The following is a 15,841-nucleotide window of genomic DNA, read 5'->3' as shown; positions in this document are numbered from 1 at the left end:
TAAATTGCTCAACATCAGGTGTTCCTAAAAAATTTAGATGTAGGTATTGTCAACACAGCATGAGTTTAATAATGTGCTTTCAGTCAGTTATTTGTATTTTCAGATTACATGAAAGCACATGAGCTGATCCTTACCAGACCACAATCTTTGGGCTTCATGTCAAAACACAGGTTGGTCAGTAACACCAACCTGTGTTTTGGTAGCTCAGCCAACAACCACGCTAAGGTAATTTTCCTAACTATTTTTTGCATATTTCAAATTTCCTAATTTATTCAACCTTTTAAGTCACTAACCTTAAGGGAGCCAACCTTTTTAGAACAAGCCAATCCCTCCCGACACTTTTCAATACATAGCAAAACTGTTTGTTTACAATTTATGTTTATTATTTATGTATTATTTGAACAAATAAATAATCCCTGTAGGAGGCTCATTATTCCTTTACAGTGGGAACAAAATTTAGTGACAAAATGTTTTTTCTAATAGATCTGTTGGAATGAAATTCATACTAGATGTTGATAACAACCAAGGTTACCCACACCTACAAATGAATCCAAACTAATGAATCCATAAATTATCGTTAGTGTAGTCAAATGACAGATTTCGTATCAAACATGACTTCTGACATTTCATCAATGTTTAGTAGAAAAGCCTTTGTCAGTGATGCAAACTTTAAAATGTCTCCCATATAAAGAAACTAGTTTCATGCATTGCTCAGGTGTGAGCTTTACCCATTCTTCCAGACAAATTGTCCTCATTCAGGCAGCAATTGACTGGGTCATTCCGGCAGCTGATTTTTTCTTCTCTAAACCCAACTGTGAGTTTTCTGCACAGGGTGTGTGGTATTATTTTGTTGATTAAAAATCTAAGCGATTTGTCTTCTTTATAAGAAAGTCTCAGTACATTTCTCCATATCTATATCTCAGTACTCTATGTTGAAAAATATCCCCTAATCATAATGTTCTCTCTTCACATTTTCTGTTAGTATGTGCATTTGAAGTCATGTAAATGGCCCTTTCCTCTGCACACATGGTGTGCACAATGATATCAAAGGAGTTCCAGTCTTATCAAGTCAGAAGTTTTAAGATGTTTTAAAAAAAATTTCCTTCAGCACTTGGTGTAAAAATTGGCTACTGTGGTTTGTACATTACTTATTGGTGTATTTAAAATAACAACTGCACTTGCCAATTTTAAGTCTCTCTGAAGTTATCTGCGAGTGGTTATTGGCCCTTGGATGTCACTTCTGATTGTTCCTGCAAGACAATTCTGGCTCTGGCTTGTTTATGGTTACATAATTTTCTTTCTACTTGTGGTGCTGACTGCAATGTTTGTCATTGTAAAGTTATCTATAAAATTTCTATCAGTACTTTCTGCAAAAGTAAGGTTACAACGCTCTTTTTTCTATCACTGATCACGTGATTCTTATTGACTGATACTTTTTTATGGTCAACAATTTAAACTAAGCCAGCAAATGTTTTCTGGCATTGAGGGAGAAAAGTATTGCTTTCTAAATTCTGCTAGACTTCAGTGACTTTCTTGGTTAGGTGCCATTTTGTTCCCCCTTTTTGTTGTGTGTGTTATATATTCCTCTGTCTATTTTCATAGAAAACTGAATTTATGGACTATTTTTTATGTGGATTACTTGGGTACCAACATCTTGTGTTGACTTCATGCCAGTACCCCCCTAAAAAGTTTCAGAAAAAACACACTGCCTTGATACATTGTTCCCAGTTTTACCAGATAGGCTAAAATAGTTCCAGGATTGACTAGGTAAAATGGACTTAGATTTCTACTTAATATTATACTGTATGGCTTTCTTTGGATGTAAAATTTGATATATTCATTTTAATACTGTTTACCAAATGTAGTACAGTATTATGCTAGCTAAAATCCTTGAGACATAATGATATAGCTTTAATCATGTGCCAAAAAAAGCTATACAGAAAAAGTTTAAACCATAAACTGACCTACGACCAGAAGTAGTACAGACAGGGAACAGCTGCCCTGAAGCCAAAGTCTACAAGATTTCCCTTGTTGAGATGAATGAGTTGAGTTTAGTCACTGGGGAGCTGCCACAGTAAGAGTTAGCAACACTTTTTCAACAGATAACTTTTAGACATCCAGTAAAAGAAAAGTGTATGGGCAATGTTTGAGAAGGCAAATTACTGGAAGCCTTATTTATGGTAATATTTTGGGAAAAAAATAAGAATTTGATCAATTATCTCACATTTTTCCAAATATAGTTATTTTATCATGGGCTTAATTCAGCCACAAGTACTTTTATTGTATAACCAGAACTTTAGAAACAATTTGCATGCATGTTTAAAAAGCTAAGCTATAAATGGACCAACAGAGGATTAAAATATAACTATATATGTTTATTTGATCATATTGTTCAGTGACATGTAAAGAGCCCAGAAATAGCTTGTGCACAGATGCTTGATCTCTTTTCTAGAATTTGAATAATAAATCAACCAGAGGATCAAGTCACAAGTTACATACTTCAGACATTTTGCTTGAAAGAGAAATTGCTATTTTGGTGTGTCAAATGGCATTTTTTTTCTGGTTCTTGTCTGATAAAAGCAAAGACGGAATCACAGGGTTTGGGGAATATGTGTTTGCTTGTTTTATTTTCTCAATGTGTCAGGAGTGAGACTATGTTACAATGTTCTTCAAGCTCATTCTCTGATTTGGAGGTAGAGCAGCAGCCTTGGCAAACGTCAAGATAATTACAGGCCAAGCACGGATATACCACCTCTCTTTAACAGAGCTACATGTCTCTGCACTGTGTAAGGAAACAGAAACAGACAAGAAACTCTGAACTTAAGACGCAACAGACAGCAGAGTGAAGCTGCCAAGTGAACCTCTCTTCACCCTGCCTCCAGACACAGTGCCACCTCACATTGAAACCTTTTTGCACACAAACTGAAAAACCAATTGAACATCATTTCTTTCAAATAGTGAATGCATGAAACAAAGTGAAATTGATATTTCAAATTGCAGTGTAGTGATGTATATGAGCGCACAAATCTAACACAAGTAAATAACTGAGTTACAGCTCCAACAAAAAAGAATAAAAAACATTCACTTTAATGATTGTTTTTTAGTCTAATCTAATCTGACAAGTGGTTTTTCAATATAACAGGAGGGTCTAAAGGAGGCTCCCCGTTGGCTGTGTCTTGGAAGGACCCAGATGTGACTCCATATTTGAGTGAAATGGTTCCGGCCTCAGGTCATCTTTATTTTTATTCATATTTAAAAAAAAAGAAAAAAGAAAAGATCTCTACAAGTGAAAAAGAGCTTTAGAATGCTACTAACTGGGATCTGAACACCGTGAGAGTGACGAGGGTTTTTTAATTTAAAAAAAAAAAAAAAAACCTGACCTGGCGAAATTTGTTGCATAAGGTTTTGTACCTTTTAAACTGTATTTTAAATTGTATAATACATAGAATATTTATGCTGTAAAACAGTAAAATTTACAATAAGTGCACCTTCAGTGGTGCAATTTATTCTTTCAAGTAAGAATTTTACTTAGTGTTATATAAAAATGTTGCCTTTTATATGCTATGTCTGTCATTATCCCCCATCAAAAAAAAAAAAAAAAAACTTGCCAAGAATTAGGGGAGTAACGGCTCCATATGAGATGACTTGCGAAATGGTAAACTCGAGTGTGTGATGACCGGATTACAGATGATCAGACAACCAGCTCACGAGGGCATGGAAGGCAAAATTTTGCTATAAACACACAATGAACTTGTCGCTTTAAAGGGCACTGAGACATCACAGGTCACTGAACTTCATCAAAATGCAGCATATTCATTAGTAGCAGTTATGAGTCACGTGTCCAACCCTTTTCTTACACTCATTTAACACAGTGTGCTCAGTATTGACCCTACTGACCATCAATCTGCAACACTTGTGGTTCCACAATGCTGATTAGATTTTTGAACCTCCAATAGACGCAAGATTTTGCTTGCTGGCTTTGTTTGTACGATTGACGTGAAACTCTCCCGTTTGCTACCTATCGATTTCCATGGTGAGTTCAAAATCCTCCTATTAACAATCTAAGCCATCCATAATTATCTCTGCTTTATGTTAGTCAACTCCTTCACATTTACACACACAGTTATTTGTATTTTAAATGTTTTTTCTCTTTGCAGCACTTTTTAATCTTTCTTCACAATGTTATTTTTATGTTGCTAATGTAAGGCAACCATGAGAGTCTTGAAAGATACGTATAAATAAAATTTATTATTTCATTAAGTTGAAAAAGGGACTTGTATTTGTGAGTTTATTACTGACCTGCTTTCTGATTTCAGTTGTCAACACTTTGCTGAAAAGGAACCCTTTTCACCAGAATGGTCTCTACTTACTCTAAACTTGTAAATATCCGCTGGTTTATACATGTCTTCAGGTTCATTTAGGAGATGCATAAATTAAACGCCTGTAAAAGCCCGTGTGTGATTCACTAAAAGATGACCTCTGCTAGTCCTACTGATCAACATCATGGTTAGCAATTTCTCCTAGACCTTCAAAGTAGTTACTGATATTTATAAAAGTAGTTATTTAAACCAAATTGGTTTAAGCAATGACTTATACAAAATACAATTTAGAGAGAAGGCAAGACTGCCTCATGAATGGTCAGTGAGGCAGACAAAAACCAAAATAGTAATGAACCACAACCTTCCTTTAAATTTTGTTTGCATCTTTGATAAACAAGCTAAACAGATGCAATAGGAGGAAGGTGCCCTTTTTAGACATGCATAACAAAGCACTGTATTTTGGGCGATTTCTGTTCTTTAATGAAAGAGCTTGAGCGCTGATGCAAAACAATATACCGCTACTGAATTATGCTGGATTTTAACACATCCTGGCTGCTGCCTTTATTGTTCTTTATTGGCCTCATTTCCTGCATCAAGTAAAAATTAAGGGAATCTGACTGAATGTCACATATTGTGTCGGCCTTATGTTGAAGTGATAGCAATGATGCTCGCATGAAAATAACCAACCAACCAACCAACCCTGCGCACACACACACACGCCTGCAGTTGCTAATTTGTATTCATCAGAAAAAAGACAGCAATGATTAGAGGTTTAAAGGGGATGTGAGATGATGCGTTTCAAGGGTGGGTGTGTGTGTGTGCGTGTGTCGGCGTGTATGTGAGCAGCAGGAATGTTTCATATTTGAACAAAATAATTATCCGCTCTACACTGATGAATCAAATGACTGACACACACAATAATACACGCGTACACACGCGCTGTCAAGTCCTTTTTCTTCTGCCCACCCAAGTTATTCCTCACTATGACCCGAGAGCTGACAGTTCACCGTGCAACATATTTTTCACAATCGCTGGCAGTTAGCAATTAAGCTGGCAGACAGAAAACACACAGTCAACATTCATAAACTCAAACACAACCTCTCGTACACAAATAACAACAGAGGCAGAAACAAAAATAAAAGCACAGTCACAGTGTTTTTGCCGAGAGGCTGACAGACAATAACAAACCATATTGATTGAGGCACTCTTATTCAAAACTTAACAAGGTGACACACACCAGCTGGCATTAATATTGGACATTTAAACTTGTGAAAGTGAAACTACATAAAGAAGAAAAAGGAAAAAGAAAAGGTATGCACACGTCAATAAAAAAAATGTCTTTTTTAGCATTGAAACACATTATTGATAAAAGAAGTCATCTGGAATAAAAGCCTGACAGAGACACTGTGAGTGCAGGAGTAAAGAAGAACAGCGCACCAACAAAGACACATAAGTGAAAATAGAAAGGCAGAAAGGTTTGCATGGATATAGTTATTACTCATTTTAATCAATGCTTCACAAATGCTCTACAAAAACTAAATCATGTTGAGCAGTCCATCAACACAAAGATGCCCAAGGTAAGTCCTTCAGATCGAGCATCCCGGAACTTCTACATGTTTCCCTTCTACAGCACACCTGAATCAAATGAATGACTCGTAACCAGGTCTCTAGAGAGCCAAATGACTGAATGCTGATGAGGGAATTCAGCCATTTGATCCAGGCGTGTTGAAGGAGGGATGCATCTACCACCTGAAAGATTGTAGCTCTAGAGGACTGAACACCCTATATCAAACCTAAGATTAAACATTTACCATCATTAAATATCTTATTCAAAACTTTAATTTCTTTGAACTAGTCGTGGGTCACCCCTGTACATGGCTGTACCCAGTATACGAGTATAAAAAGCATCAACTCTTCTGTTTCGAGAATATGCCAGAAAAAAAGACTTTGCAGTTGTGTTTGAAGGCATAAGGAAACCAAAGTTTCCTTATACCAAATTAAACCTCGGTATAAGTTTCCTTCTTCTGCCTTTACTGCTAAATAAATTAAGTTTGTCCACCAATATTGATTGAAAAAGAATAGTATGGGGAGATCTCAGACAAATTTCCTACTCTTTTCTAAAGGGACAGATAAATTTGATGAGAAAAAGTAGTGTATTAACAGCATCATCAAGGACAAGCAAAAACACACAAGAGACTGGTCAAGGATATATATGTTGAGAAGTTTAAAAGGAGGATTATGCCATAAAATAACATCCAAAACACTGAACATCTCATGGAGCACTGTTCAGTTTCATAGATGGTGCCTGGAGGAGACCTACCCTAAAATTTTACCAGGAACATTTGTACTGGATACTATGATTAGGTGTAAGAGCAATGGGTTCTAAAAAAATGCAGATGAAATAATTTTCTGATTGATATTTGTTTAAAGAATTTAATCCTCTGTTATTAAACCACCCATCTGTAAATTATGCACTAAATTGGGTTGGTCTGTCAGATACCATCACAATAAAATATGCTGAAGTTTGAAACTGTAATTTGCCAAAATGCCAAAATGTTCAAAGTTAGTTTTGAAAAGTACTGCATTTAAAGCATCAAACTGTTTTTATTATATCTTACAAAGTCACTCAAACAATCCATTTATTGATGGCTCTTTTAAAAAGACTAGAGGTTAACATCTATCAACATGAACATGTAACTGTAAAAATCTTTTTTGAGATAGATTAGTGAATGTAAGGGGCTGAAGAAAAAAGGAAGCAGAGTTTAGCAACACCTGAGAAAAATGTGTTTGAGCAGCCTCTTATGATAATAAGGCAGGCTAAGATACACACAACAATATACCAAGAAATACAGCCTAGGTTTCACTAAGTGTGTGGTTTTGTCTCATGAAAAAAATATTTTTGCAGTTTGAAAAAAATATGTTGAAGACTAAATTAGAAATCAGTAAAAATGTCTTAAATTACATGCTGTAATAAGGTAAAATTTCAAGTTTGCAAGAAAAGTAGTGAAAAAAATGTATCATAATTTAAAATGATTTGATTGTAGCTAAAAAACATTGAGTAAGTATTCAAATTAAGTTTACATGCATACTCAAAAGACTAAGCTGTTTTGTATTTGTTTCTTTACTGGTTCATAGGTTGAAATGGACCCATTAACTTACATGTAAGCATTTTGAGGTGTTAAATGTGTCCACTTACATGCATAGGTATATAACAATTAAGCAAACAGAGCAGAAAAAACATTACATCTGCCATAAATTCAGATTTTAAAAAAGTGTATATAAAATATTGCATTGCATAGGTGTCATCTGATACCAAGCAGATTCACAATATACAAAAATTTGCCATGAAGCATCAAACACATCAACATAGGAATTTTATCAGTAATTCTGAAATAGTCTTCCACAATGAAAGATAGATCTAGCATACTCACCAGTGTAAACTGGTAGATGCTGGTATAAATCAGATTAGAGTCTTCATTAGAGGCTCATAGCAACGTGGATGAAATAAATCTGCACAGTAATACAATGAAACTGCGTCATGGCCTGCCACAAGCCCTTGGCCACCTTGTGAAGAGCCATTTCTCTCCGCCAAGGTCAGAAAGACACAGTAGGGAGAACAAAAAGTCATTTTCTCTCCACTCTTCAGCCTGGCTTTTATATTTTCTGTGGTCTCTCTTCAATTATATCTCACAATTTCTCAGCCCCAGTCTTTGAGGGCTAAGAGGTGAGCTGACTCCATTTCTATCCATCTTTAGAAAAAACTTGGGTGTCACATGTCAAGTACCATCCTGGACATTCAGTCTCTCTTCCTTAGCATGCCTATGCATGTAAAGTAGCTGGTTAAATATTCTGGTGCATTTTATTTCTTTCCTGTAAGATTTTCTGTAGTTTTCAATGAACTCAGTAACAACTTATTCTTCTTTTTGACTTATCCATCTCTCCTCTCTCACCATTTTCAAACTTGTCATTATAAAGCTATTAAAAGGAAGAAAGAATACAGAGAGGGACAAACTGGACTGTAAAAGTGTAGTGCAGAGTAACGGGAGGTAGGGAGAGAGTAAAAATCACAGAAGTATGTTGAAAAAAAATAAAGAGACATAAAAAGAAGTAACAGAAATGGGTGGTGTTGTAATGTCATATACTGGGTTTAGGAGTTAGGAGTTTGACCATGGCTATAAATCACCAAGAATCCATCAGGACTTTTCTACAATTTCACATTTATCATTCAACTTTCTGCTGCACTAAGGAGTCGATTTACTTACAAAGGCATTTAATCTGGATATTTTTTCACATGTAATTAAAACAATTACAGAAGCAATTTGACAATTGCATGTTTTTATTTCTGGCTGCAATATATATATATGTATATATATATATATATATTATTTTAATTGCTAAATTTCTCTTTAAAATGATTAGGTGCTTATCAAAATGGCTGGTAGGTTCTGGATTTCAAAGTATTAATGCAAGTGAACTCTCTTTTGTTGCGCTCTGGTGCATCTCTGAATTTCCATTTACCACCAAAAGACTCCAAGCATCTTTTTCAGTTACATCTGGCCCCATTAAATCACACAGCAACAGACTTTCAGGGTTTTCAATTTAATGAAAACATTTTCTGTAATGTTTGCTTTGGCAGAAACACCACCCTAAATTCAGAGTTTAAGAAAAGTGAGCTGAGTGCAAAAATAAAATGTCTGCCTTCTTTTTGTAAAACTGCATTTTCATTCATTTTTGCCTAATCAAAACTTTGGGATATTCAAGTTAATCATCTCTGAAGGATTGTACAATGTGTGTAAATTGCATCTCAGCCTTTCATTTCTATGTTGATGACCTAGTAAAGTAATGCCCACACACCACCTTTCTAAGCTTTTGACATCGACATACACTATATGATCATTTACCAGTCAAGCATTTTTAAGACATTTTGCAAAATTCTGCCACATTAGCAGTATAAATGTTACTTACCTGGGGATACATTTCATGCCTTACTCTGTGTTTGTATGGGCTTATAATTACCTGACCACTGATACAACATTAAATTTAAATAATTTCCAGATTGTAGGTTGATTCTTTAAAAGATTTATGAAATGTGATGGTGACATCATGGTCATTACATGGCAAAACACTTTAAATTCCCTCACCACTGGTCTCAGTATACAATACATGCTCATTTTAGAGTGCGTCAAAGGCCACATGCATACTTGATGTTCAACTAAATTTCCCTGAATTCCTCATCTACCGAATACATGTTTAAGGCAAGACAGAAGCAGTTTTAACAGTTTGACTTAGAAATCCATCATATTATATATTAAATGCTCTGTGCAGTCCATCAAAAGAGTGGAAGATTAAATTTTCAGAAGTAGGCATTACAGTATGTCGTGTTAATACTCATTTTAAACCATATAACAAAGAAAAGTGAGAAAGTCTGACTAACTCCTTTAGTGTAAGGCGAGCCATGTGTTACATGAGTTTGAGCAAATCAAATCAAATAAATTTAGAATGAATTAATTTTGCTTACCTTTTCGGAGTCCATTGCAGTGATGACCCATACACAGTGTGCATTGTTCTCATACTGAACCGGGTAGTTAGGAGATGTTATCACCCCTCTGGGCCCTCTCAGATTACTGCCACAGGTACGGGCTGCAAGAGAAATTTGAGATAAAGGTAATCACTTACAGGCTAATTATAGTTAACCTTGCAGTAATAAAATGTTAAAATAAGCAATAAAAAGAAGACTAGAGAAAAAAAAAAACAGTAAGACAGTCAAGCCCAAAGGTATGCTTATGTTTTTTCCAATGATTGACATTTTTCTGCACATGTGTAGTCTCAGTAAACAATTTATTTTATTCCCCATTTACTTGCTATGCTGGAATTTATTTTTTTACACAATTCCTAACATTGCCCTGTTGCTGGTTAAGTAAACTCCACAAAAACCTGGCTGTTGAAATTAGTTTATTATTAGTAATAGTATCCAGAATCAGAAGAAAATGAGTTTTCAGTGCTCAGAAACACAACAGAGCCAAAGAAAATGATTGGATTCTGTGATAGGATGTATTTTTGTTTCACTAACTGTGATGTTTTTTTAATGTAATTATAAAACCGTATTTTTTTTTTTTTTTGCTTTAAAATCTTTTTGAAATTGTTAATAGGTAAAAAGCACAGATTTTCTTGTTTGGGAACAATTAAGAATTACTAAATATGAATAAATAAAACAAGCAACTGTCAATGCTAGGTCAGTTGTATGAAAATTGTTACCATTTAAGTTGAATAAGTACTAAATAATGCATTAGTTGTGATATTTTCAAATAATATATATATATGTATTTTTAACATTTTAGATACTTAAATTAGCAACCATGTCACGACTATTGTCTACTATTGTAATTATTACAGATTAAAATTACAGCAGACTAACAGACACTCGCCCACTAGTGACACCGGGTTTGGGAAGCAAATTGACAGATGGGACAGAGGTTCAGATAACGATAAAGACAGACAGAAACCGAAAGATAGTGCTGTGAAAATGAACGAACTGAAAAAAGGAAATAAGTAAGAAAAACAAGAAGGCAAAAAAGAAACAGAAAATGCCAAGAGAGAGGGGGAAGAGAGGAGAGGAATCCAGATGACTGATCAGACTGTTAATTAGAAAAGAGAGCTGAACCACATTTTGACACACACAGCTACACGGACACACAGAAACACATTCATTGCAATTCATCTTGGAAACCAGCTTCTAATTAACAGCAAAGTCTCAGCAGAAAACGAGAGAGGCTCACGGGTTTGAATCCCAGAAGAGTGATCACACCAGATAATACAATACACCAGAGCTCCAGTGTATAGAAGACATTTTTTAACCTCCACCTTTCCATTTTCTAACAGTTAATCCATTGATTTAGGTTTTTGTTACTCTCCAGGTTTCTCTTTCAGAATATATCAGGGTCAACTCATGCTCCTCTGGTATTACTGAAATCTAAGCAGTTAAATCAAGGTCAGAAACAATAATTACTGGTTAAGTTTACAGAAATTTGAGACATAAATGAACAAAAATCCCATTTGCTTTCCACAAAGGAAAGCAGATATATATTTTGCTACGGCTTTAATAATTATTTTACAGGCTCTAGGACAACATATTTGTTTAATTCACTAAATCTAAAACACATACTGTAGTCTTCTGCTCCCTTTCCCTCTTAAATGTGAATTTACACCCTTAGTATTCTGTAAAATTTTTGACAATCAACAAAATATACCAATCCTTCTTTTATATATTGTATTTTTTATCTGTTATCCACAGTGTTCTCAGTGACTACTGAGGATGGGCACCAAACCACGCAATATTAAACGGGTAAATGGGTATAGACAATACATCAGTGAAAGCATGGATGTATTATTCTTCTTGATAATTTGAATTGTAAATTAACTAAACTCTAAGTAAAATTCTAGATAATTTCAGTTGTTTGTCTCCTTTAAAAATATTTTACTTGATCATATTTTAACTGAATTACAAAGAAAAACAAACAGAGACATTTCACATCAAAGTTTTAAGATGACGCTAAATTTGGATTCTTTTTTCTTTCCATATTTCAATCGTTTCTGACAGGATGAGCGAGTATCATGACTTTAGGCATGTTTCCGAGGTCAGAGACAGTCATATATTCACAATACAGGCACACACACACACAAACACATGCAGATAATGGTACACACATACACCATAACATGATCTGACAGGGACCCTATAGTATGTGTCTGAGCGCAGGGACTGGCTGTCTGTCAAACACACCAACAGTTCAAGGCCAATACTGCTGCAGATATTAGATGTGTGACATTATCCTTTGGACATTTGCTGTCAGAGCAAGTGTGTTTGCGACTGCATGCGCTTACACACTTGGGTGTATAAAACCAGTCGTCTGCCTTTTCATTTCGTGGCAATAAGCCTAACAGGGTATTGTCAGTAAACATGAGAGCAGTTTGCATCATTGCTCTGCCACATCAGTAAACAAAATCATGTAAATCTAAATGATATTGTTTTTCATGGCTCCTTAGAAATACATTTATACAACACTTGCAATCTCAAATAAAAACTAAACACCATAACCATTTACAATTTAACAGATTTTCAGATGCAATCATTTGTAACACAGCACATTACAAATGAGGATTAAAATGTTATTAGATTGCTCAGCAAATCGTTTTCCTCTGGAAAGATTTTGTTAATGGTCACTGAGCGTGCTTAAATTAATAACTTTTACATGCTCTAAAAATATACTGGTTTAACAAACAATTCAGAAGAATTACCTTAGAATTATACACAAAGTCATCACAACATTCAAAGCAGCTTTATTGCAATATGTTCAATATCATAAGTAATGTTACGCTCTGAAGAAACAGGACTATTTATTGTTTTAGCTACATGTATTATTTGTGTGGCTACATTCTGATAAAAAGGACATTGGCATGTAATTCCAATGCAGCAGAAGAACTATTAAAAATACATAAAAAATTCATAATATCACATTTGGATTGCACTGCTGTGCTTTATGGTGAGCTTGCAGGACTGGTTTTATTCCCGTATTACCTACAGCACTGCGGATCCAGTTTAACATAAGGGTTAACACTGCTTCTTCCGGGTGAAAATGCTTGGCTAAGTGTCTCACGGGGTTGGACAAAATGATTCTTAACCACTTGCTGAATCGCATTTGATTTAATATACAGTTAACATATAAACATACATCATTTTCCTTGTTTGTTTGCTTTGGCTTCTTTCTTCAAACTTGGATTTATCTTGTCGAAGCTGAACTTTGAACAGCATCAAGTCAGGTCACAGTGAGGGAAGTAAATACTATAATATCATATCTAAAATCCTCTTGAGGAATAAGTCTCATCAACATATCACTCAAAAAGCATTTTATGATACGTGACACCATAGACCTCTCTCAAGAACTTTGCAACCTTTTTCTTGTTATGCAGGCTGATGGAAATGGTTACAGATGTTTCAAAACATCTCAGTGATGCACTAAAAACCAAAGGGACCATAAGTTGGAACAGCAAAGAGATTCATTTTACCACAAACAAGCCAGACACTCTTTGCAATATTTTGGACAGAGGAATCACTGATTCCAATAAAATAATAAATAATGCATTCAACAACCTCTATGCATATTCACCACACAAAACTTAGTTGCATTTGCAAGTTTGTTTTTATGTTTGCTGTGAATCAATGGATTTTTTTACTAAATATAAAATACAATAACTGGTCAATATTTTGTTCAAAGTTATTATAATTAGGGCTATAAAACTTTTTTTTGAATAAGAAGTTTTAGATGAGGCAGGTACTATTGCTAAGGTCTTTCCAGTGATGGCTGACATTTAGAAATTGGTAAAATTAAAAAAAAATTAAAAATTTTAAACAATTTTCCACAAATTGTTGTGGAAAAAAAACTATTTTACCAAGCACTGTCAGGTGAAATCACTCAATCAGGTTTATTCATGTATCGTGCACAATACAGAGAGCTTGTAGGACAATCAATAATGAAGCAGGTCTGGGTGAAAAGCTCTGCCAGGCAGAGTTAAAAATTTTGACAACATTTTTTACATTTTGTTTCTTTGCAACATCCTTTTTAAGTTTAATTGGTATGGGTATTGTTTCATTATTTTAGCACATCTAAAGTTTTTTGTAGGTGTGGAGTTTCTCCACGAAGCACAGAGAGTTTGACGGAAAAGTCTCTCACTATTCAGTGCTCGTCACTTCAGCATAAAATACCATTTAATGTTGTTAAAATGAACTGCACTCAGTAAAAGTTCCTCCAGGTAAAGAGCATGCTTGCGATGTTCAAAGTGCTCTTGAATGTACTAACTTGTAATCTGTTTGCACGTTGGTCTGCACCTCTTTTGGCTGCCATTTTCTTTCATACTGAGCACAGCTTTCAATATAATAAAATGGGAGGATTTCTTTTTCTATTGATATCACAAATTAATGGATTCCTTGATGCTGAAGACATTTACAGACATGTTATTTGACATTTGCATAAATTTCATAGCATTTGACTGCTTTCCAGCTTAAATTGATTTATTTGCATTTTTGCAAGTTGCTTTGGTGCTAACATTTAATACTAAGAATATTTTTAAAACTTTATTTTGCTTAGTACATATTTTTTCTCTTTCAGAGGTGCATTTGTTTAATTTTAAACAATATCTAATAAAACAAATAAACCCCCCAAAAAATTACAATTATTTATTTCTATTTATACTTCTTTACAGATTTATATCTAAGGTAATCTTCTAAGATTGTTAACATTTTTCTTCTAATTACAAAATATGTTAGCAAGCCTTTAGCCAGAGCCATGACTTGAATCTGGTGATCCGTCATTAAAGGTTTTTCCATTGGTTATTAAGAAGGGTATAAATTATTACAACATGCCATTTAAAAGAAAGTTAATGAAAACAGATGTGTTTTATCCAGTATTGATACTCTTTATAGGTAGTTTGATTATGTTAAATCTAAACCTATAAAGAGGTACGAATAATTTGGTGCCAACAGCTTTGACATCTGTGACACACCTAAAGAAATAAAAACTTGTTTCAGTGAGAATCATGTTATAACTTACTTCTGCAGATGGGTCTGTGGTCGCTCCAAGCAGCCAGAGTGTCAGTGACCCGTTGACAAGTGATACTTTTAGATCCTTGCAGTACATAGCTGTCATCGCAGCTGAACTGGACGCTCGAGCCAACCCTAGAAACAACATCAACAACATGTTAAAAAGAGCGTGAGAGTGAGAAAGAGCGTGAGTTTTCAGGCTTTACAAAATCACTGTGAGGAAGATAGACGTTTTTCCATAATTGGTAGATTGAGGTTTCAAGCCACCTTTTCCAGGTTTTCTTGTTAGTTTTTTTTGTGTTTGAATCCGATTCAGTAAACTTCTCAAGGTTTTTGTCTCTTCACTTTCCTACTATTGATCCACAGTGATCTCTACCAGAAAGGCAGAGGTGGCAGTGAAAGTTTGTATGGGACCTTTTGTGTGCATCTTAATGTCTCAACCCTGATGATGCACTACAGTCGGTCACTTTGCCAAAAAGTCATAACACACACTATGATTTACAATGATCTAAGCTAACACATACATACACACCCGCACAAACGTTAACAAGTGAGACACAGGCACATGGGATTTAATAACCTCTCTAACTGGCATCTCAATAAATTTTATAAACAATTAAAATGTGATTGTCAAAAAACGTTTCGCTTGGCCTGAGAACAATTTCAGGAAATAGAGTACAAATAAAATGTCCATCTTTTGTGTACAAGTGTGAAGAAAAATGTAATTCAGCTACTTCTGATGTTAAGCGGATAGAAGGTAAAGAAAGATTATCATTTTACAATCACTTCTGCTTAAATAAAATAATGTCTATGTTTGCTGATTAGATGACAGGCACCGAGGGGTGACTCACTGTACTTGCCGAACAATTTTTTTAGTGGCTAGACTCTCGGATAAGAACCTTCCCCTGCAGTTCTTTGTGTGTAGCCC

The 15,841-nt window shown here is 34.8% G+C and overlaps 1 protein-coding gene across 4 annotated transcripts in view; it reads right to left on the bottom strand.

Moving 5' to 3' along the window:
• The window catches only part of LOC116718451 (CUB and sushi domain-containing protein 1), a 431,730-nt gene that overhangs the window by 170,193 nt on the left and 245,696 nt on the right, over positions 1-15,841 (bottom strand). For all 4 annotated transcript variants that reach the window (XM_032560407.1, XM_032560409.1, XM_032560410.1 and 1 more), the window contains exons 9-10: positions 14,924-15,048; positions 9,838-9,959 (exon numbers count right to left, since the gene is read on the bottom strand). In XM_032560407.1, coding sequence (XP_032416298.1) covers positions 9,838-9,959; positions 14,924-15,048 — 247 coding nt within the window. The remainder of the gene's footprint in view (positions 1-9,837; positions 9,960-14,923; positions 15,049-15,841) is intronic.

This window comes from Xiphophorus hellerii, chromosome 4 (assembly GCF_003331165.1).
Source record: "Xiphophorus hellerii strain 12219 chromosome 4, Xiphophorus_hellerii-4.1, whole genome shotgun sequence".
Classification (NCBI taxonomy): Eukaryota; Metazoa; Chordata; class Actinopteri; order Cyprinodontiformes; family Poeciliidae; genus Xiphophorus; species Xiphophorus hellerii.
This window is presented reverse-complemented; position numbering and strand designations above follow the sequence as displayed.